This window comes from Vigna unguiculata, chromosome 4, assembly GCF_037176805.1.
Source record: "Vigna unguiculata cultivar grain cowpea cultivar isolate G323 ecotype 2 chromosome 4, ASM3717680v1, whole genome shotgun sequence".
Classification (NCBI taxonomy): domain Eukaryota; kingdom Viridiplantae; phylum Streptophyta; class Magnoliopsida; order Fabales; family Fabaceae; genus Vigna; species Vigna unguiculata.
In genome coordinates this window covers 44,984,279-45,006,418 of record NC_140795.1, presented here as the reverse complement: position 1 = coordinate 45,006,418, position 22,140 = coordinate 44,984,279, and the positions used below count along the sequence as shown (strand labels likewise).

General features: G+C 33.1%; 2 protein-coding genes across 2 annotated transcripts; both read right to left on the bottom strand.

Moving 5' to 3' along the window:
• Positions 1-999: 999 nt before the first annotated feature.
• Positions 1,000-2,487, bottom strand: LOC114181280 (CEN-like protein 1). The gene is made up of 4 exons (XM_028067688.2): positions 2,040-2,487; positions 1,879-1,940; positions 1,739-1,779; positions 1,000-1,593 (listed from the first exon to the last, which is right to left on the bottom strand). The coding sequence occupies exons 1-4, from the start codon at positions 2,286-2,288 to the stop codon at positions 1,376-1,378; spliced, it is 570 nt and encodes a 189-aa protein (XP_027923489.1). The 5' UTR covers positions 2,289-2,487; the 3' UTR covers positions 1,000-1,375.
• A 14,072-nt stretch (positions 2,488-16,559) lies between these two features.
• LOC146887283 (uncharacterized) lies at positions 16,560-21,288 on the bottom strand. Its single transcript, XM_085672087.1, has 7 exons — positions 19,161-21,288; positions 18,713-19,088; positions 18,238-18,349; positions 17,690-18,111; positions 17,446-17,530; positions 17,041-17,259; positions 16,560-16,577 (listed from the first exon to the last, which is right to left on the bottom strand). Exons 1-7 carry the CDS (start codon positions 21,286-21,288, stop codon positions 16,560-16,562), a joined length of 3,360 nt encoding a protein of 1,119 aa, XP_085528213.1.
• Positions 21,289-22,140: the final 852 nt, after the last annotated feature.

Genomic DNA, 22,140 nt, shown 5'->3' with positions numbered 1-22,140 from the left:
GAATATGTGTTGGTCTCACATTAAATAAAGGATTATAGTCATGAATAGATTGTATAAATTGAAACAAAGTTTTGATAAATTTTACATTGGCGTAAAGATTTCATATAATTGTGTAAATATTATCTTTCAGTAATTTTTGAAATTAAAAATAGTTTAAATATATTTATTTTTTTCAATTTAAATTAGTGATAATGAAACTATTGATGTACCGAAGTAATTTCATTTGAACATATTATTTCATTTTATATAATACAAACATTCAAAATAAATAAATTATATATTTCAAAAACCATATTTTAATATATAGGTCGGTTAATAGGTAAAGCAGTAGTTCTGTTGATGGGTTTGTGTAAAATATTCTAAATTTAATTTGGACAAAATACATCATTCGGCAACAATATTCTTTTTAGTGTGACATATTTTTTAGTTAAAGATTAATTCCATCAAGAAGTCGTGATGATGGATCAAAGAACATAAATTATAGAGTGTGCTCACGACATATTATTAATGAAAACAAATCAAATGTCGAAAAATGTAACTAACTTCTCATAAAAATCTTTTGGTTTTTTAAAAGAAAAACTAATACTACATGAAAACGACAGGGATAAAAGATTATCCATCCAGTTTAAAGCTTCAACTTGATATCACCATTTTTTTGTCCTTTTGTATTTTAGACTTCACTTTCTTTTCTTCGTACTTTGGTGTCAAGTTAGTCATTCCTTAAATTTTAATCCTTGACTTTAACTTCATCAATGTCTACAACAGTAATGGATTATTGGTTAATGAACTATTTTGAGGAGTTCGTATCCACACCAAATGGTATGTGAAACACTTGTTCTACCATTGATTCATATATATATATATATATATATATATATATATATATATATATATATATATATATATATATATATAACCAAAAAAAATGATAGATATGCATGTGATGGCAATACTGGTTTGAATGGTGAAGAAATTGAACTGATAGAGCATGAAAAAATGTAAGTAACAGCTCTGGTAAAGCTATGTTCTTTCCTGTAACAAATCATAGATTCTTAAAAGAAACATAACACTATAGTTTGGTCCCCAACTTCTCATAACCTAGAAAAGCTATAAGTACAAAGTACATCAAGAATATCTACTACCTTTTAAACACCACCAACCTCCAAAAGAAAATTGAAAAAGAAAAACTCAAGAGAGGAAGAGATTTCATAAAAAACACAGCCTAACCTTATTATTCAACCATGCCAAACCCTAAGAAAACCAGAGAAACAAATCTCAGATACTTGAGATTGAAACAAGTAATAACTTTATTAACTGAAACCCTTTTCTTTTTTTTTTGCTTCTTCTTCTTTTTCTTCTTCTGGAGCTGGAGTCATCACCTTCTCCTTGCAGCAGTTTCTCTTTGAGCATTGAAGTAAACTGCAGCAACTGGTAGACCAAGGCCATTCTCTTCCGAGAATCTCCTTGTGTTGAAACGGTCTCTTGAAGAAGGAGCTCTCACTGTTTGTCTTCCTCTCTGCTTGAACAAGATGAACACATATCTGTGGATTCCTATTACTGGTTTTGGACTCTCATACCCCATAATCTCTTTTCCTGTTACCAGTTTAACAGTTCCCTTTTGTTAACAAAAAATGTCCTTTTTACACGCATCTTTTTATAATAAGCATTACCCTTAGATTAAGAAATACTGATAATAATAATAAGAATCAACACAGTGTGGGGTAAGACAGTGACTAACCAAAAGAGACATCTGTGGTGCCAGGGATATCTGTAACCATCCTGATAAATTGTCACCAAGTTAATAATGGAATTCATATAGTACAAAGAATATAGAAGAAAAAAAAAACATGGAGAGTTTGAGTTTGATAATACACAAACCAGTGAAGATGTTCCCTTAGATATGGATCACTAGGACTTGGAGCATCTGGGTCTGTCATGATCTAAATGTTCCATTTGACACATAAATACCCTGAGTTAACTACCACTAATAGAGGCATATGATCAAACACATAGATGGGGTGAATGAGTGATGATTTTACCAAGGTATAAGCAGTTCTCATGTCATCACCACCAATCTCCACGCGTGGTTTGGCCATAACAGTAGAAGGCATTAACTCATGACCATTAGCAACTTCCTTGGTGGAATATGTCACATTCATTCTCACACTTGGGCTGAAAATGTCAACCACTTCTCCTATCACTCTTCCCACAGAAAGTGGTTCCATGACCCTAGACATGAATTGGAATGAAACTAAGAAAAGGGAAAAACTTTGTGAAGAAGGGCACATGAGAAGTGAGATTTTGAAGGCATTTTATAGGCGCCAAAAGGGTTTATGAAGGGAAATAAAAACCATGAACTTGGCTTGGTTTAGAAGCATAAAGAGAGATTCCATACACGCTTATCTATTTTGGGAAAGAACACACTGTTTAAGTAAGCAATTTGGGTTCTTCAAAATTGTCAAGGGAACATGCTAGAGTAGAGAGAAATGATGAAAAATGCTACACATTTATTTATTTATCGCTCTGAAAAGCTTGATGTTGTATTGTATATATCAGTTTTTGTGTCTGATAAACCGTAGAATCTACTATGTGTCCTTAACGTATTGGCTGAAGCAGACTCAAGAATTTGTGCTATTTGTCCCGATACATTATTATATCTTTGGCGAATGAGAATTCAACTTTTCCACAAGGTGCTCAATTACATGCACATGATTTATCATATCAATGAAAATGAAATCTTATCAAGTTTAGGATTTCTATTGTAAATTCAGCGGACAAACAAAATCTAGTTGGAAATTTCTTCACTAATAAACCTCTACTTAATATACATTAAAATGAAATATATATATATATATATATATATATATATATATATATATATATATATATATATATATATATATATATATATATATATATTGGTTTAGCTTGATACTCAAACCGATATAAAAGACATTTTTTATTAAAATAATTTAAAATTTAAAAGAATAAATAAAATACTTAATATTTAAAATAAGTCAATAGTATTAATTTCAATATAAAGATATAATGATTTGAATTATAAACTTTGATACTTACATAGGTTTTGATAATATTTTTTTTATTATTTTTTTAGTTATAATTATTATTTTTAAAAGTAAGTTGATTCATAAGATTGTAGTCTAAATGTTAAATAGAATAGATAAACAGAGACCTACTTCAATTTAAGTCATTATTTTTTTTATTTAACTTGACCTATTTTGAGGACCGTTCGTACTAACTCATCGTATCACACTTCTTTTAACAATTTAATAAATATGTTATAATTTGATCAAGACTATTTTACTTCTGAATATTTAATATAATATTGACATGTTAATTTTCATATCATCACAGTATATTAATATACATGCAAATATATGAATAAGATGATTATATATCAATACTATATTTATTAAATATTGAGTGTTAAAATTTAGAAGTTGAAATTCTAATTTTTGAATATATATATATATATATATATATATATATATATATATATATATATATATATATATATATATATATATATATATATATATTGTTGAAAGGGCAAAAGGGGCCCATAAACAATCTTACAAATCACATTGCAAGTAGGGTGAAGTGAAACACGTAATTTTGTAGGGAACCACGCATGACAAGACCTTACATTCTTGATTATTATAACTAATATTTAATTTGAGATGATCAACATTTATTATGGCTAGAAAGTGTTGTGAATTGCATGCAAAATATTGTGAACAATTATTAACTTCTCTTATTTACTTATACTTATTAAAATATACATACAAATTTTAAATATTTCATCTCATTCCTATTTTAGAGAGTATATACAAATAAACAAAATTAGGTTTACATCCATATAAGAAAAAGTTCAAGTATTGGAGGTAACAAAAATCCGCGTACACATTTATCAGTTTGTCAATTATAATCGATTTTGGACACCAAAATCGCGTTCAGGTCATAATCGATTTTGGGTTTGGTAACTTATTCCATTTTCAAAATTTACTGCGTGGTGTTTGGACAAGAAAAAGATTAACGTTTTCCATACAACACGTAGCTCCACGTTAACGTGACTTATAAGCACACATCATGTAAAAGCAGAATTGGTTTCGAAAAAATATTGCAAAGTATTATTTTGCTGAAAAAATGCTCTAAATTTACGATTCTTTTTTATTTGAGAGAATAATTTTTTCTAAATATAGAAAAGATAATATGGTGTGGAGTCTTTATTATTACCTATATACACACACACACACACACCATTGAATGTTATGAAGAGAATAAAAGTTAACCTAAAAGATAAATCTTATCTAAGGGATAAAAGACAAAGTAATCGCTCTCAACACTTTCCCTCAAATCGTTTACGTGTTAAATGCATGTAGCATATGTAAGTTATTCACCATGGAATCCACTTTCTTTCAATTGTGGAACTCTAGAAACTTTATCTACAATGAAATGGAACCAAGCTTTGTGTTCCCACGTAGAACTATCATCATGGATCGTACACGTACTCACTTGCCATAATTTTCTTCAACAAGTGTACTAGGTAGTCATCACCTAAGTCAAATTGTGATCAAGACATCACTTCTACGGTATTTCTTTAAATTGAATGCTGAAAACGTATTTGTACCGTTAAATAAAATTTAATCTTATAAAATCTCTTTATAAAGTGAAGTATATATATACTTATATCTTATATTTTATCTTTATATTTAATCAAATATAGAATTTTCAACATTTTCTCACACTAAGTATATATTTGAGTTTGAGACTAAATTTATGTGAATGAAATAATATGCCTGACAAATAATAAATTTTGCTGGTATAGACTTTAACAAAATTATTATAGGTGTAAGATAAAATTTCCATACATTTATATGCAGTTTCAACTTTTGCTTTCTTGGTTTGTTCAATTTCTCTAGTTTTTAAAACTTTGTTGTTTTTCAAATTTGATCCTATGTAATAATGAAAATGAAATGTCCTTTTAAGTTATGTTCTTGTAAGGTTAAATATATCCTACAAAGATCTTCAATCTCTCTTCTAGTGTATTTCAAACTTCACTTTAGCACTTTTAAGCCGAGATGTCTCAAGTCCTGTTTTCTACAAAATCGAATGGGATGTGCGTGCAAAAAACACTCTTTGTACTCTGAGGCTCAAGTAAGCAAAATACATCAAATAGTATTAAATGTTACAATAATAAAATGAGTCTGGTCTGCATGACTATTTATCTTGATTAAGTATACTTAATACTTTTCTAATATACTTTAGTCATTACCTTAACTTAATCACATTTTGTTACTGATCGTTATAATGTTGCTCCGACTGATATGATATTGTAAGGTCCAAATATACTTAGACCAAATACATATCAGTTCAGATAGTCAATATATTCTCGAGCACGTGTAGCACAAATTTAATCATGTTATAGTTTTCGATTGAATGGCAAGCTCTCATCCAATGTAAACACAACATTTTTCTATTCCATACTCATATGTCCTATTTTGAATATATCAATACGAGACCTTCGACAAAATCCACAAAAACATATTTATATTCTTTGTTTCACCCTTATTCCACAAATCATATGTATTATTACTATTAAAATATACATTTCCAATCAAACTTTTAAGATTATGCTAAGCATTAGCATCAAGTCAATCATAGTAATTAATGAATATAAATGTGAATTTTTATGTCTGGAGAATGGACATGTCAATTGTTCCAGTAGAATCAATTTCTCCTAGATTCATGTCTCACAGGTGGCCGGTTCAGGTTAAAAGAGATGCTTAAGATTCAATAAAAAAAAATAGCATGATGGACCCTTTTCAACAAAATTAACTACTTTTTTTGGCTATTATATATTCTGCGAATTCTCATGAAGAGTAAGAGGGAACAAATTAATGTAATCATTTCATTCCGTTAGTATGCAAATTATCTTGTTCCGGATGTTTTTTTTTTTTCAAAAAGAATTATGTTATAACAAAAAATGTGTTAATTAATTTAAATAATATAAGTAATTCCAACTACCGGATGAAACAGAGTGTCCAAAAAAACTTATAATTTGACTCTGATACCAAGTTAGAAGTGTACTTTAAACCTAACTCAACCCTACAAAATCAGTTTATAAAGTGAAGTTTGCACCTCACTTATATATTGTGAATTGATCTCATGTATAGTAAATGTGGGACTTCTCAACAAAAAGTGAAACAATTTTAAACGAATTATTAATTTGATAACTTTTAAAATATATATTAATTCAGTTCTATATATTTAATATTTGATCGTAATTACTCACGAACGAATATAGGTCTTTTGTTGAATATTTGGAATTATTCATCTTATATATTTTCAAAATACATTATTTTTTATATATTAATTTTTTAAAATATTTTAAAATATCAAAATGAATATATTTAAAATTTCCAACATATCTATAACCTAGAATCCAAATTTCTAGCACAGAATCTAAATTTGTTATTCACTGCTTCGATGATTCATTATCCATAAATATTGAAAAAAATAAAATAAAAATAAAGGAGAAATAAACGATTGTAGGAGAGACGTGTAAGAATAATTTGAAGTGCATGCAGAATTATTGTATAAAATTATAAAATTTGATTTCCATAATGAGAGATGCTATTTCTGCGACTATTGTATTAGTTGTCAGAAGAAGAAGAAGAAAAACACTTTATCACAAATTATTGGTTTGATGTATATATTCTTTTCCCCACTTCTTCAGAAACACACAGAAGAAGACGCAAAGAAAAAGAAAAGGAATAAGCACAATTGAACAGCAAGGAAAATTCATTAACCACTACTAATAATTTATCATATTTTCAGCTTTCTATTTTTCCTCCTAATATTTTTTCATTACATTCTTCTCTCTGTTTCCCCATAACACATGGAATGACTTTTTTTCACTCTCCATAATATTTTTTTTTTTATCAAAATTGATTTTGTTCTATATTTTTAAATTCATAAATATAATCTTCTAATTTAAAAAATAATTTCATCTAATTCTTTTAATTTTACGACGGTAAAAGGCATAATTTTAGAAACTAAATTTATTAATTTAAAAATGAAAGTGAAAATTATTATAATTTGTTTTCATAAAAATGTATTATTTTCTTCCTCATAAAGTAACTAACATATGTATGATTGTTCATTAGTACTTTCATACATCACATCAATTTTAAGGTAATATTTTGTTTTGCCTGAATATATTTTGTATTTTTTTCTATTGTTAATGTCTATGACAAGTGTGTTTATTAATCATTCTTATGGCTATATTTAATTTATTTTTTTCAAACAATTATTTACTGACAAAACAATTACTTATATTTTTTTAAGCTGTTAATAATTCTTTTTAAAATAAATAGTGATTTCTGGAAAATTATTTTTGCTCTAAAAATAATCACATTGGTATTTAAAAATTGAAAAAGAATACGAAGATATGTTTGAATTTTAATTTATTTGCTTATATTGATTTTTGAAAGTGCTTTTTAAAATCAATTTATAACCAATGCTTTCTAAACCTCAAATAGTGTATAAGCAGAGTTCGAGATAATTTAAAAGACAAAAAAATTTAATTACTCATTTAATATCTATATAGTTATGTAAACTTTATTTCTTATATTTAACAACTATGCACTTTATAGTCTCTTAATACAATTTTAATCTTTTAACTCCTATTCATATTATTTGTGAACTCTTTTAATATCTCTAGCATCAAAAGTAGTAATAAAGACTGAAAGATTATAATAATATATTAAAAAACAAACAATTTCTAAATGTAGACATTAGAAAGGTAAAGCTTGTTAAAAGTAAAAGAGTTTTTTACTTTATTTATTTTAAAATAGATATTTATCTCTACTATATTTTTAATAAGATGACATTCACATTGCTTCTAACTTTGAAGAAATATTTTCTTATATTTTTAATTAAATATATTCATCTTAATTATATCTTTTTAAAAATGGTACTATTTTAATTTTATTTTAAATTATTATATCGACTAAAATTTAGATAAAATTTACGAAGATTAAAAGTTAAAGTTTTAAAATATAAAAATTAAATAATTATATAAAATAAAAACATTTTTATAAATAAAATTAGAATTTTTTTATTAAAAACACAAGTCGAGTTGTAAAAAGAAAAAAAATCAAACTTGGGAGTCAATTCACCATGACTTCAAACTAGATCCAACTCAAAATAAAAAATATTTTATAATAAACAAAAAAATTGGATCCAATCCATTTACCATTTAACAAATTTGATTGTGCATTAAATAATTACAATAAATATTTGTTTAAGTTCATACTCATTTAAGTTCGCATCCTACCTAAATTCGCATTTGAAAAGAGAGAATTATCGGATGAATAATTTTGTGACTTTATTTTCAGAAAAAAATTATGTAAAGTCATTTAAATTTATATTTTGTTACATTTTATTATATATATATATATATATATATATATATATATATATATATATATATATTTATTATATAGATAGATTGAGAAATAAAGTATATGAATAAAATAAATAAGTTCCTCTTGTAACATATCTCTTATATCTATCATATATCTTATATCTCTCATATTTTTACAATCTCTAAAAAATTTCAACACTCATAATATTCTATATTATAATTATATGACAGCATCCCAACTAAATCCGCATCAAACTCTCAAGATCAAAATGTGAACTTAAGCGAATGTTTATTATAATTGTAAAGCATAACTTTGTGTATATCAAATCATGTTAGAGGCAAAATTTGTAGTTTAGCCAAATAGATTCAATTTGTATATCAAATCAAGTATCATGGTCAGGCAAATGTAAGTATTGTTTAATATGTGGTTTTTCCGAGAGCATAACTGTTGTATGTATGTTCTTCTTATTCGGTAAACTTGTGCTTGAATAGAAATAAGTGAGTATATTTTGTCTAGTAAGATTTTGCTAGGACAATGAGTATACTTCGTCGGATAGACACAAGCCTTAAAGATTTCAAAGAGTCTACATGTCAAAGTAATATATGATTTAATCTATAGTGTATCATTTCTAATTAACTAGACTATGTTTTCCTTAAACATGTAGTTTGTATGAATTCAAAAAATAAGAATAAGCCATAGTTCCTCTATCTAATTGTAGCCTATTATCTTTAAAAAAAAATTAAAGTACAAAGATATATACTATGATTCTTTTATATATCTAGCTTAATATCATTAAAGAAAATTTATACAAAAACTACATAGAAGTATGCTGTAGTTCTTGTATAAATCATAACTATCCCAAATTGTATGAATCTAAGTAGTTTCAGCATAATTTATTTTAGAGTTAAATGCATTTTTAGTCCCTGAATTTTGATGCGAACTTAGAATTTGTACATGTCCAAAACTTTGATACATTTTGATCTTCAAACCTTTAAAATGAATAGATATAATCATTTTAACTCAATTATGTCAAATTTTTTGACATGTCAAACACGTTTCATCTAGAATTTAAATTATTTACATCGTTGAAAGGTTTTCACTTCAATGTCAGCAAAGAAATGCGTTTGACAATAAAAAAGACTTTAAGGTAACGGGGTTAAAATGATTATTTTCATTCATTTTTTAAAATTTGGGGATCAAAATATATCAAAGTGTTAGATAATGACAAATTCCAATTTCACATTAAAATTTGGGGACTAAAAATATATTTAACCTTTTATTGTATGACTTAATTACTTGTTTGGTTCCCACTTTAGTTTGAACGTTTCAATGTGGTCTCTGCTTTTTGAAAAATTTCAATTATGTCATAAATTTTGAAACAAATATCAATTACGTCTTAACTTTTGAAAAAAAAAATGTCTCGTCATTAAAGAAAAACTTTACTAACAACGTTAGCAACATGCCACATGTCAATTTGTGTGTTTTTTTAATCTTTTATTTTTTTAATTTTTTGTAAAAATTGTTTGTTGCCATATGTCAGGTCCTTGGTTTGACATGTGACACTCTCATTACCATGTACGTGACAAGGCAATGTCACGTGACAGTGTCGAATGTCATTGTTTTTATTTCAATTTAGTCTCTATATATGTATATTTTTTTATTCAATTTAGTCGCTATATATATATATATATATATATATATATATATATATATATATATATATATATATATATATATATATCTTTTTAATTCTTTTTCTTTTTAAAATAGAGTAATATTATCTTACTCCAATTTGAAACCAAATTCATTATTTGTTACATTCTAAAACATAATTTATCAAAAACATTTTTGTTTAAAAAATAAAAATATTTTAAATAGATAAATTTAATAATATTTTAATTTTCTAAGTCAAATAATTCGTGTGTCAATTAACTTCGTTCACTTAACTCAAATATTTCCTAAACAGTAAAGTGATAAGTTAAAAAAATAGGAAAGCGAAAATAAGTAAGTAATCAAATTTAAAAACTTCATTTCTTAAAATAAATAAAAAACAAACTTTCAGTTAAACTCAAATAAATAAATTAATTAAATTTAACTCGTTTTTTTGTTTCACAAGCAAGCATAAATTGTCGGTGATGGATTCGACTTAACTCGTTTCCTTCCCAATAAACAAAATATAAGAAACATTTTTAGATATGGTTGCGGAGATTGGAATAAGTTTTGGGTTAGGTTATCATCCTAGAATGGGCCTTTAACCACACTAGGCCCGAAACCTAAAAGTCTTAAGACAATTTCGTTTTGCGCCCCATATTTTTGTTGTGCACCCTCCATTTTATTCAAATGGCCATTTCGACCTTCTTAATTTATTATTCACTCAAGTTTCGTTGTTGTCCTGCTATGGTATTGTTAGTAGTAAGTTATTGTTTCGAACATTGTATTTGGCAAAGAAAATGTTGTTTACATTTTTTTGGTATAAGTTATTCCCTATTTGTTCATGATCATACAATTAACATTAGAATTATAACATTTTAAATATAGTATAATTTGTAATATAATATAATTGGTTTGGAATAACAAATAAATTTGTCTTCGTAAATATTTTTTGAAATTATCTCCATTTTGACATGAAATCTTCATATTATTTGAATATAAATATGAATATAAGTAATACTAAATCTTTTTAAATTAGACATGAGAATAGGATGCTTATTTACATATTCGTCTTGACTTCATACTCATTTTAATAATCATCTCGTATCCATTTAAATTATTAAAATATATTCATAATTTATTAAATAACTTAAAAAACCTTTATATATATATATATATATATATATATATATATATATATATATTAGTCAGTTTTGAACCTTTCTTCTTTTCTTTACACACTTTTTTCTTCTTTTTTTTTTAATTTTTTGATTTGTTTATATCCATCAAATTCACTCACATCTCTAAATTACCTTTTTCTTCTCGTCAAAATTGATTGCACTTTTTTTCTTTATGTAATTATATTGAAATAATGAATTAATAATTTAAATGAATCAAATACTTTTAGGTTTACATTTGATTACTTTTACTCTTTTTATGTAATTTTATTTATTATTTATTTATTTATTTTACCTGAAAATATTTATTTACTCAAATCTTTATTAATGTATGAAAAAAAACATTTCATTATAATTTAGAGAACAAAAGTTAAGAAATATCGAGATACTTTGAATATTTTTTTAAAACTTTTTAATAACATTTTTAACTTTATCAACTTTGTTTTTTTTTGAATTTTCAAAATTAATATTTTAAATTCAAATAACTTGATATTTTTAAATTTAGCCATTTTATTAAATTAAAATAATTATTTATAATAAGAAATTACTTACAAAATAAATTAAAACTGTCTATTATAAAATTGTTATAAAATTATAAAAATTATTTATATTTATTTTTATAATTATGATTTTATTTTTTTTGTTTAACCATTTTTTAAACTAAAATAATGATCTTACCAAATTTATTCTTTAAGCGACTTTTTTCTAAATTTAACTATTTTTTTAAAATTAATTATACTTTAAACTAAAGTAACTATTTATGATAAAATTTTTCCCGTAAAATAAATAAAAATATCTATAATAAAATTGTAAACATTATTTTTATTTAATTTTAAAATTGTAATTATTTAATTTTTTTCTATTATAAAAATAAAAAAATGAACATACGTACGTGTTTTGACTAATTATATTAAATTAGCTTTCAAATTACAAATTTGAAAAAGATACCATGATAGAAAACTTTTAGATAAAATGGTTCAAAGTACATTCTTAGAATACGTATAATCTTAAATATATTTATGAATCTAAAAATATATTTTAAATTATATTTATTATGAAATATGTTTACAAATTAAAAATATATTTTCAAATCTAAAAATATATTTTAAAATATATAATCTAAAATTATATTATAGTTAGTATAATTCAAATATATATAAGATTGAGAATTCAAATGTTTGTTTCACATTAAAGTATAGAAAGAAATGAAGAGAATGTAAAAAAAATGTTGATATAGAAAGAAATGATGAGGATGGAAGAATAAGTAACCAAGTTTCAATTATTAGCCTCATTAAAACCCTAATAGAAGATGATAAAGATGATAGGAATAAATAAAGGTGGTCAATGCAATGAAGATGGAAGAATTGTTAATTCAAAAATTGCAGCTGAAAGTGATAGATAGACATTGATGGATAGAGTAAGTGCTCCCAAAATCATTTCAATTTTTTATTCAAAATATCTGCAACTACACCCTCTTTTTTCGAAAACAAAAGAGAAAAAGTGTTTTGGTGCTTTCAAAATTTAATCCTATTTTTAATTTAATAATCAATTTTTTTTTCAGAAAATCTCATAAAGTTCCACTTTTATCATATCTATGTGACCATAAGATCTTCTGTTTTCTTCCCTTCAATCATTGAACCTCGTTGCCCGTATTTGGAAAAGTATTATTACAGTGTTTTTTTTTTTTTTTTCCTTTTGGTAAAATAATAATGCATGCATGGATAAAACATGAGCTTATAACTTACCCATTCATTTTATATATATCGTGGATATTTCTTATTATAATTATTGAAAGATATACAAATTTATCTTACATTATACAGTGTAAAACTATTAGTCCATTTAAAGTATAAAATATTAAACAGTGACTAAATGTAAAGGAGCAGAATAACGTTAATTTAAAATAACGAATTAGCTAGAGACCGAATGTAAATGAATCAAAAATCAATTAAAAATATACTAAACAAAGGTTGAATGTAAATGAATCTAGCACTTGAATATGTTATTTGATGATTAGTCGTATGTTTTCTCATTCGGTTTTAAGTTCATTCTTCTTTAACTTTAGTTATTTGAAAATTTCTGAAAGTACATTGAATCAAAGTGAATATTGATAATATTGCAAAAGGTTGTATGAGTTTGATTGCTTGAGGTGGTATTTTTAGAGGTAGTAAAAGAGAATATATTTGTAGTTTTTATGTTTTTTTAGGCTTTCAATTTTTTTTTATAGATTTATGCGAGTTATTTATGCTATATATGAAGTGTGTTCAGATGGAAAATTTCTTACGTTTTTTTTGTTCGAATGTGACTTAATTTTCATGTACTTTTAATATCATCTTGGACTAAGATGGAAGAAGTGCTTAATTCTTTCTAGAGATGGAGCTCATAATTTCACATATTTTTAGAAAAAATCATTGTGCTGATAAGTTAACTAATATGAGTTGGGTAAATAGATTTTTTTAAAAATAATATTATGTTTTATCTTCAAGTATTGGTTTGAATTTTTTTTAATAATAGATATCAACTTTCAATATACAAGGGAACTTAGTTTTAGTTTAAAAGTGTGTGATGTATTCTTTGATCATGGGTTTTGTTTGCCTCCCATGATTATTTATTTTATTTTTATTTATTATTTAATAATAAATGTACTTTGAGATGTTAGTATAGTTGAAATGTCAAAAAATGTAATAATGCATAAAATGAGCTTTTAATTAAAAAATAATAATACAATGAAGTCAACTTAAATTAACATATCATAGAAAGGTCAAATTAAATTAACACAAAACACCAATTCAAAATAACATGCTAAACAAAGGTCAAGTATAATTGAACGTAATAACATCTATTTTAAATAACATATATCAAACTAATGTCAAATATAAATGAACACAACAATATCAATATAAAGTATGATGTATTGGACAAAGTCAAATTAACATGTCCAAACATGTTATGATTATGAGAAAAATAATTACTTTAGTGTAGTATTATACCTTAGTGAAAATGTTTAAGCAGAAAACTCTAAGATATAAATAAATTTACTTCATGGTGGACCAAAGAATATTGTAATGAGACCATAACATGTGATAAAATTCGTCCACCCATTCAACATTTATCCTATTGAGGCCTTACATAATACCAAGATAAATTTGTTGGTCATCTCAACTCGGTCATTTGTTCAAGGGTGTTTAATCAATTCAAAAATTTGCTTGATCCCAAGTTTGTATTGCCACACACTTTTTGGTTAGCAGATTGGGTTTCATAGTTAATTATTACTCTATAAGAAACTTTGAAATGACAAACAATTGTCATCCATAAGAACAATTTGACTTTCAATGTTATAATTAGAGTGATTAGTTTGACTTCAATATGAAGGAAGTGCCTAATTCTTTGTACAAAGAGATATGGAGTTCAAAGTTTCACATATTTTAGAGAAGGAAATTAATGCTATGATAAGTTGACTAATATGAGTTTGGTAAATAGAAAAAATTTTAAATGGTATTTTATTTTACGTTCTAGTATTAGTTTGGATTGTTTTTTAATAGTTTTGGTTTAAAAGTGTGATATGTATTATTTGATCATGGGTCTAGTTTGTGTAACGTCCCATTTAATTTAATACGTGAAATTAAAGGAAACGTCACGTGATAATAGCATAACAGCGCAGTCCTGGGGTCCTTAATATTACCCCCACAAAACTAGGCACACCACGATGCCGATAAAGGAAAGCTAAATACGAATACAACGTCGAATGTAACGTAGAAATACGGAAAGAAATACATGGGCCATAGCCCTAAATAAAACACAAGAAACTCCAGCCCAGATGGCTAAGCTGCGGAATCCCCATTCGCTTGTTGACTATGAGAACCTCGCCCAACTGCTCCCATCAACCAAGTTGATGATCATCGTAAGGAAAACGGCCACATACAACACAGACATACAACAAAACGGGTAAGCTAGAGCTAACAACATAAATCATGCAGTCAAACATATTTTCATCATCTCATATCCACATAGCAATCAAACGTATTATGACTCTTCATTCGATACACTACGACTCGACTCGACTCATCCGGATACGTATAACTTGGTCGGATTCAGCGGATGCTTGCACTTGTGTGGGTACCCCTGCTCGAACCTGAGCTGCTCGATCCTGAGCCATGTATTACCAGTGTTGCAATGAATCAAATCTCTCCCACCACAAGGTTAGCCTTTAGTGAGTTTCAGGCCTCCTGCTACTCCCACCACCAGAGTCAGTCCGCTCTAAGTGAGACTAACTGGCTCCTCGGAGTGTCAGGATGCAACCTTACCTTGAATCCTTACCTAGTTATACAGATGGGGCACCACCATGAACACCCACTAGCAGGGGCCATGGAATTACGTCCCGACCACTGAAGCGCGACCCCGGAGGTCTCACCTAGAGACCCCAAGGAATTACACGCTGACACGGACCAACATTCATAAATCAGCAATTAAGAGAATATTAAATTACGTTTTTCAATTCCATATCAACCCTTGAAATTAAGTCCTCATATGCATCACCTCTCAAATCCATACCTCGGATCAATACCACCCCAATGAGTCCAGGGTCTCATCTCATGACAACACCATGTTCCTTTGATTTCAAACCACCCATTTATTTCGCATGCTAAGTCTCATACCAACTCATTCACCCACAATTCATGAATCATGCCAAACATATATTTCATGCTCCTTTATATACATACCCATCATTACACAATCATAGCCAATCAAAACAGATCACACAGGAAACATCAAAAGTCCAAATTATAGCACAGCCTCGCCCAGCATCTCGCCCAGGCTGAGGGGTCTCGCTCAGGCGAGATGTCTCGCTCAGGCGAGCCTCCCCCTCGCCTAGGCGAGAGCACAAAAAGGGGTAGGTGGCATCACGGGATCTCGCTTAAGCGAGATCCTTCTCGCTTGAGCGAGTGGCCTGCTCGCTCAAAAGGTGAGCGAGTCGACTGGGCGAGATCTCGTGCAGAGATCTCCCTGTTTCATCTCGCCTAGGCGAGATAGACTCGCTTGGGCGAGATTAACAGGGTTCGCCACTGTTCATCACTGTACCAGTCACGTTTTCGTCCAAAACACACATGCACAAAACCCTCACGCATTCAAACGGCAGATCCATCCACAAAATCAACAATAAAGCACAAAAGTTTCGAAGAAGGACTCTAAGCAAGAACCCTAACTTCCCGTACCTGGGATTCAAGCTAGTAAAACGCTCCGACAAGTCCTCGCTACCGAACGTACGAGCACCACAGCTTCAAGGACGAATGTAAAACTGAAAGGATAGGGAAATAGGAGCACAATATGGGTTATTTGGAAGCCCTAACGGAAAGGAAACGAGAAAGAACAACGGAGACGAGGATGGCTTGCATAGTACTTACATGGGACACGAAACTTCCCGGCAATGGAACCCTAGCAGGAGATGGGTGACGGCTGCAGCTCCAAGCAAGGACAAAGGTTCTGAAAGTTGTAGGGTACCCCTTAGGTTTAGGGCAGACCTAAGGGTATATGTGTTTGGGCTGGCCTTAGGCCCACTACAAGGACGGCCCACTGACATTAGGGCTGAAAAAGAACATAAAGAAAATGGGCCTTACATTCTCCCCAACAAGAAAATTTTCGACCTCGAAAATAAAGACTCACCAGGTAAACAGATGTGGATGTGATTTTCTCATGTCCTCCTATAACTCCCAAGTCGAGTCGCCTGTCCTCCGATCCCAGATGACTTTGACAAGACTGACGGTCTTTCCACGACGTTCCTCCACCTTGCTATCCTCAAGAGCGATGGGTGGTACTTCCACTGTGAGATCTTCCCTGACCTGTATATCCTCAGCTTCCAACACGTGAGCTGGATCGAATACGTACTTCCTCAGCTGTGACACATGAAACACCGGATGAAGGTTCGCCAACTGCGGAGGTAAGGCTATCTCATAGGCCACTGGTCCAATCCTCCTCGTGATCTGATACGGGCCAAGAAACTTGGGTGAAAGCTTCCTTGAGCGGAGAGCCCTTCCCACGCCCGTGGTTCGGGTCACCCTCAAGAACACATGATCTCCTGCTGCGAACTCCAACGGCCTCCTCCTACGGTCTGCATAGGCCTTCTGCCTACTCTGCGAAGCCAACATCCTATCTCTCACCATCCTCACCTTCTCGGTGGTCTGGGCTAACAACTCTGGTCCAACCAACACTGCCTCCCCCTCCTGATACCAACAAAGAGGAGTCCTACACCTCCTGCCGTAAAGAGCTTCGTATGGCGCCATGCCAATGCTCGCATGAAAGCTGTTGTTGTAGGTGAACTCTATCAAAGGCAATACTTCGTCCCAAGCACCCAGATGATCCAATATGCAAGTCCTCAACAAATCCTCCAACGACTGGATCGTCCTCTCAGACTGGCCATCTGTCTGAGGGTGATACGCTGAACTCATGGTGAGCTTACTACCCATAGCACTCTGCAGCGTCTGCCAAAACCGGGACGTGAACCGCGGGTCTCTGTCGGAAACTATGCTCGAAGGTACTCCATGCAACCTCACAATCTCTTTGACGTACAGCTGGGCCAACTTGGCCATGGATATCCTCAAGTTCATTGCCAAAAAGTGTGCATTCTTGGTCAACCGATCCACTATCACCCAGATAGTGTCATGTCCCCTAAAAGTCCGTGGGAGATGAGTCACAAAGTCCATGGAGATGCTGTCCCATTTCCACACTGATACCTCTAACGACTGTAGAACGCCACCGGGTCGCTGATGCTCCACCTTCGCCTTCTGACACGTTAAACAAGCTGATACAAACTGAGCCACATCTTTCTTCATCCCCTGCCACCAGAAAGTTTCTTTGAGGTCCTGGTACATCTTAGTCATGCCAGGATGCAAGCTAAGACGACTCTTGTGTCCTTCCTCAAGGATCAACTTTCTCAACTCAGCATCATCAGGAATACATACTCTGCCTCGAAACCTCAGTATGCCATCGTCACTCACAGCAAAGTCTCTAGCCTCATCTGCTCCAAGCTGCTCTCTAACTCTGTTCAGACTAGCATCCAACAACTGTCTCTCCCTGATCGAGCCCAAGAAGTCACTAGATATAGTAAGGGTACTACACCTAATGAGCTCGGACCCCAACTCCACCTGTATCCTCATATCTCTGAACTTCTCTAGTAGCTCTGCCTCTTTTATCATGAGATGTGCTGTGTGTACCGTCTTCCTACTCAAAGCATCTGCCACTACATTTGCCTTCCCTGGATGATATAGAAGCTCGAAGTCGTAGTCCTTTAGGAATTCCATCCACCTCCTTTGCCTCATATTCATCTCCTTCTGATCAAACAAGTACTTTAAACTTTTGTGGTCGCTGAACACCCGAAACTGAGCACCATACAGATAGTGTCTCCAGATCTTCAAGGCAAAAACTATTGCTGCCAACTCAAGGTCATGAGTGGGGTAATTACGCTCATGCACCTTAAGCTGTCGTGAGGCATACGCCACTGCCTTCTTTTCTTGCATCAAAACACATCCAAGTCCAAGGCGGGAGGCGTCACAGTAGACCTCAAACGGCTTTCCGACATTCGGAATCACAAGTATCGGTGCACTGGTCAGTCTCCTCTTCAGTTCCTGGAAACTCTCCTCACACTTATCCGTCCAGATGAAGGGTTGATCCTTCCGGGTAAGCAAAGTCAAAGGTGCCACAATCTTGGAGAATCCCTCTATGAACCTCCTATAGTATCCTGCTAACCCCACAAAGCTCTTGATCTCTGTGGCTGATTTAGGGCTTTCCCATTTTACCACTGCCTCGACCTTCGCTGGGTCCACTGCAATCCCCTGGGCGGATATCACATGCCCCAAAAACTGAACTTCGTCTAACCAGAACTCACACTTGGATAACTTGGCATACAACTGTTTCTCTCTTAAAACACCAAGCACCAACCTCAGGTGTTCTGCATGTTCCTCCTGAGTCCTGGAGTAGATAAGGATGTCGTCTATGAAGACCACGACAAACTTATCTAGGAAAGGTCGGAAGATCCTGTTCATGTAATCCATGAACACCGCCGGAGCGTTGGTCACACCAAACGGCATAACCACATACTCATAGTGGCCATACCTCGACCTGAAGGCTGTCTTCTGTATGTCCTCAGCCTTTACCAAAATCTGATGATAACCCGATCGCAGATCTATCTTCGAGAACACCGATGACCCATGCAACTGATCCATCAAGTCATCAATCCTCGGGAGCGGGTACTGGTTCTTGATAGTCATCTTATTCAGTTGCCTGTAATCCACACACAAGCGTGAACTCCCATCCTTCTTCTTCACCAATAACACTGGTGCTCCCCAAGGTGAAGTGCTGGGTCGGATGAACTGTTTCTCCGTCAGGTCTTCTATTTGTTTCTTGAGCTCCACCAACTCTGCCGGAGCCATACGATATGGGGCCATAGAGACCGGGCCCGTTCCTGGGACTAGATCGATAGAGAACTCCACCTCTCTACTGGGAGGCAACCCTGGTACCTCCTCCGGAAACACATCCACAAAGTCCTGGACGACTGGTATCACAGACGTCGTCTCTCCTCTCTCCACCTCCATATGCGTGAAGATCATGTAGCACTGCGCACCGTCCTTTAGCTCCCTCATAACATCCTGGGAGGACACCAACTCATGCTCCTCCGAGTCGGGAAACAACAACTTCTTCTCCCGACAATCTATCAGAATGCGATTGGCAGAGAGCCAATCCATCCCCAAGATTACCTCCAACTCCTGTAGAGATAGGCAGATTAAGTTCACCTTGTACCTGCGCCCCTCTACCTCCACTGGAAGCCTAGCACACAAGGACGACGTCCTGACCAAACCCGATGCCGGAGTAGACACTGCAAGCTCACACTGCAGCTCGCGCACCGGCAGACCCAAACGTTCAACGCAAGCAAAAGACACAAAAGAGTGTGTCGCTCCAGAATCATATAACACACAGCAAGAAGAACCAGCTATCATGCAACTACCCATAACCAAGTTACCTGAGCCTGATGCCTCTGCCCCTGACATGGCGTACACTCTGCCCGTCGCCTGGGGCCTGTTGCCTCTGTCTCTCCCCTGATGTTGCTGGGGTGCCTGAACTGGAGGTCGTGTCGCTGCCCTAGCAAGGTTGGGACAATCTCTCCCGAAGTGGCCTTCCTTGCCACAGTTGTTGCACCGACGGTAACCCTCCCTACGTGGACACGCATACCTCGGGTGGGGTCCTCCACATGAGTAACACCGAACTCGACCCTGCTGCGGAGGAAAGCTCCTCGACTCCTGAGGCTGATGGTGTGGTCTATCATACGGTCTCCTCCGCTCCTCGTGTCTGGGCCTGGACCCAGATGGTCCACCAATCCTCTGGGGCGGCTGTGACTGCGGTGGGCGCTGGCCTTCCACCTCGCGCTTCATCTTCTCCATTACTCTGGCCTTCTCTACCAGAGCAGCAAAGTCCTTGATGGACAAGGGTGCCACCATCAAGCGGATGTCTCCCCTGAGGCCGTTCTCAAACTTACGGCATCTCCACTCCTCGTCAAGCGGCAGTGTGTAGAAACGGCTGAGGTGTTTAAACCTCTCAGCATACTCTGCGACAGTCTTCCCTCCCTGGGTCAACTGGAGGAATTCCACCTCCTTGGCGTACCGGATGCTGTCCGGGAAGTACTCGGAGAGGAATCTCTCCCTGAAAGTTTCCCATGTCACCGGCTCATCCCTCTCCTCTAGGATGGATCTGGCGCTGCTCCACCAATGCTCTGCCTCTCCTGTGAGCATATAGATCGAGAACGTCAACCTGTCCTCTGCAGGACACATCTTGGCGTCATAGATGCGCTCTAAGTCCTTCAGCCATTGGTCTGCGGCGTCAGGACTAGCCTTCCCATCAAACTTCGCCGGGTGGTGCTTCAGAAAATCCTCCAAGCTCCATTCCCTGACCACAGGTCGTGGCTCAGGACCAAACACAGGCGTCGTCGTCCTACTCTCCTCCATCTGGCGGAGGGCCTCCATATGCTGCCGATGAGCATCCTCAGCAGCTACCCTTGCAGCCTCCATCTGCTGCATCACTGTCTGCTGCTGCTCAAGCGACGCCGCCTGTCGCTGCATAGATGCCTCGTGCTGCTGCATCATCGCAGCACTCTGCTGCGTCATAGCTGCTACCATCGCCTCTATAGCTCTGGCGATATCTGATGTGTCCCCCTGGGATGACTGAGAAGTCCGGCGAGGAGGTGCCATAGTCCACTGGCACAGAGAAAATCACTTGGTTAGACTCGATAAAGGCAAGAATTTAACTAAGACTACTCAGAAGACACAGAGAAAGCTAAGTGGACATCCATGTCCACAGACCTAAGGAATGACCGCTCTGATACCATAAATGTAACGTCCCATTTAATTTAATACGTGAAATTAAAGGAAACGTCACGTGATAATAGCATAACAGCGCAGTCCTGGGGTCCTTAATATTACCCCCACAAAACTAGGCACACCACGATGCCGATAAAGGAAAGCTAAATACGAATACAACGTAGAATGTAACGTAGAAATACGGAAAGAAATACATGGGCCATAGCCCTAAATAAAACACAAGAAACTCCAGCCCAGATGGCTAAGCTGCGGAATCCCCATTCGCTTGTTGACCATGAGAACCTCGCCCAACTGCTCCCATCAACCAAGTTGATGATCATCGCAAGGAAAACGGCCACATACAACACAGACATACAACAAAACGGGTAAGCTAGAGCTAACAACATAAAACATGCAGTCAAACATATTTTCATCATCTCATATCCACATAGCAATCAAACGTATTATGACTCTTCATTCGATACACTACGACTCGACTCGACTCATCCGGATACGTAT

Bases quoted from the DNA above. Each gene is read 5' to 3' on its own strand.
- LOC114181280 (XM_028067688.2), bottom strand. From the start codon at position 2,288: ATGTGCCCTTCTTCACAAAGTTTTTCCCTTTTCTTAGTTTCATTCCAA. The intron at 1,941-2,039 runs GTAAAATCATCA...TGGAACATTTAG, and splicing joins TGAGAACTGCTTATACCTTG to ATCATGACAGACCCAGATGC. The intron at 1,780-1,878 runs GTTTGTGTATTA...ACAATTTATCAG, and splicing joins CTAAGGGAACATCTTCACTG to GATGGTTACAGATATCCCTG.
- LOC146887283 (XM_085672087.1), bottom strand. From the start codon at position 21,288: ATGGAGGCCCTCCGCCAGATGGAGGAGAGTAGGACGACGACGCCTGTG. The intron at 18,350-18,712 runs GTTGGCAGCAAT...GGGCTCGATCAG, and splicing joins TACCCCACTCATGACCTTGA to GGAGAGACAGTTGTTGGATG. The intron at 17,260-17,445 runs GTGAGGATGGTG...GGCCCGTATCAG, and splicing joins TAGCCCAGACCACCGAGAAG to ATCACGAGGAGGATTGGACC.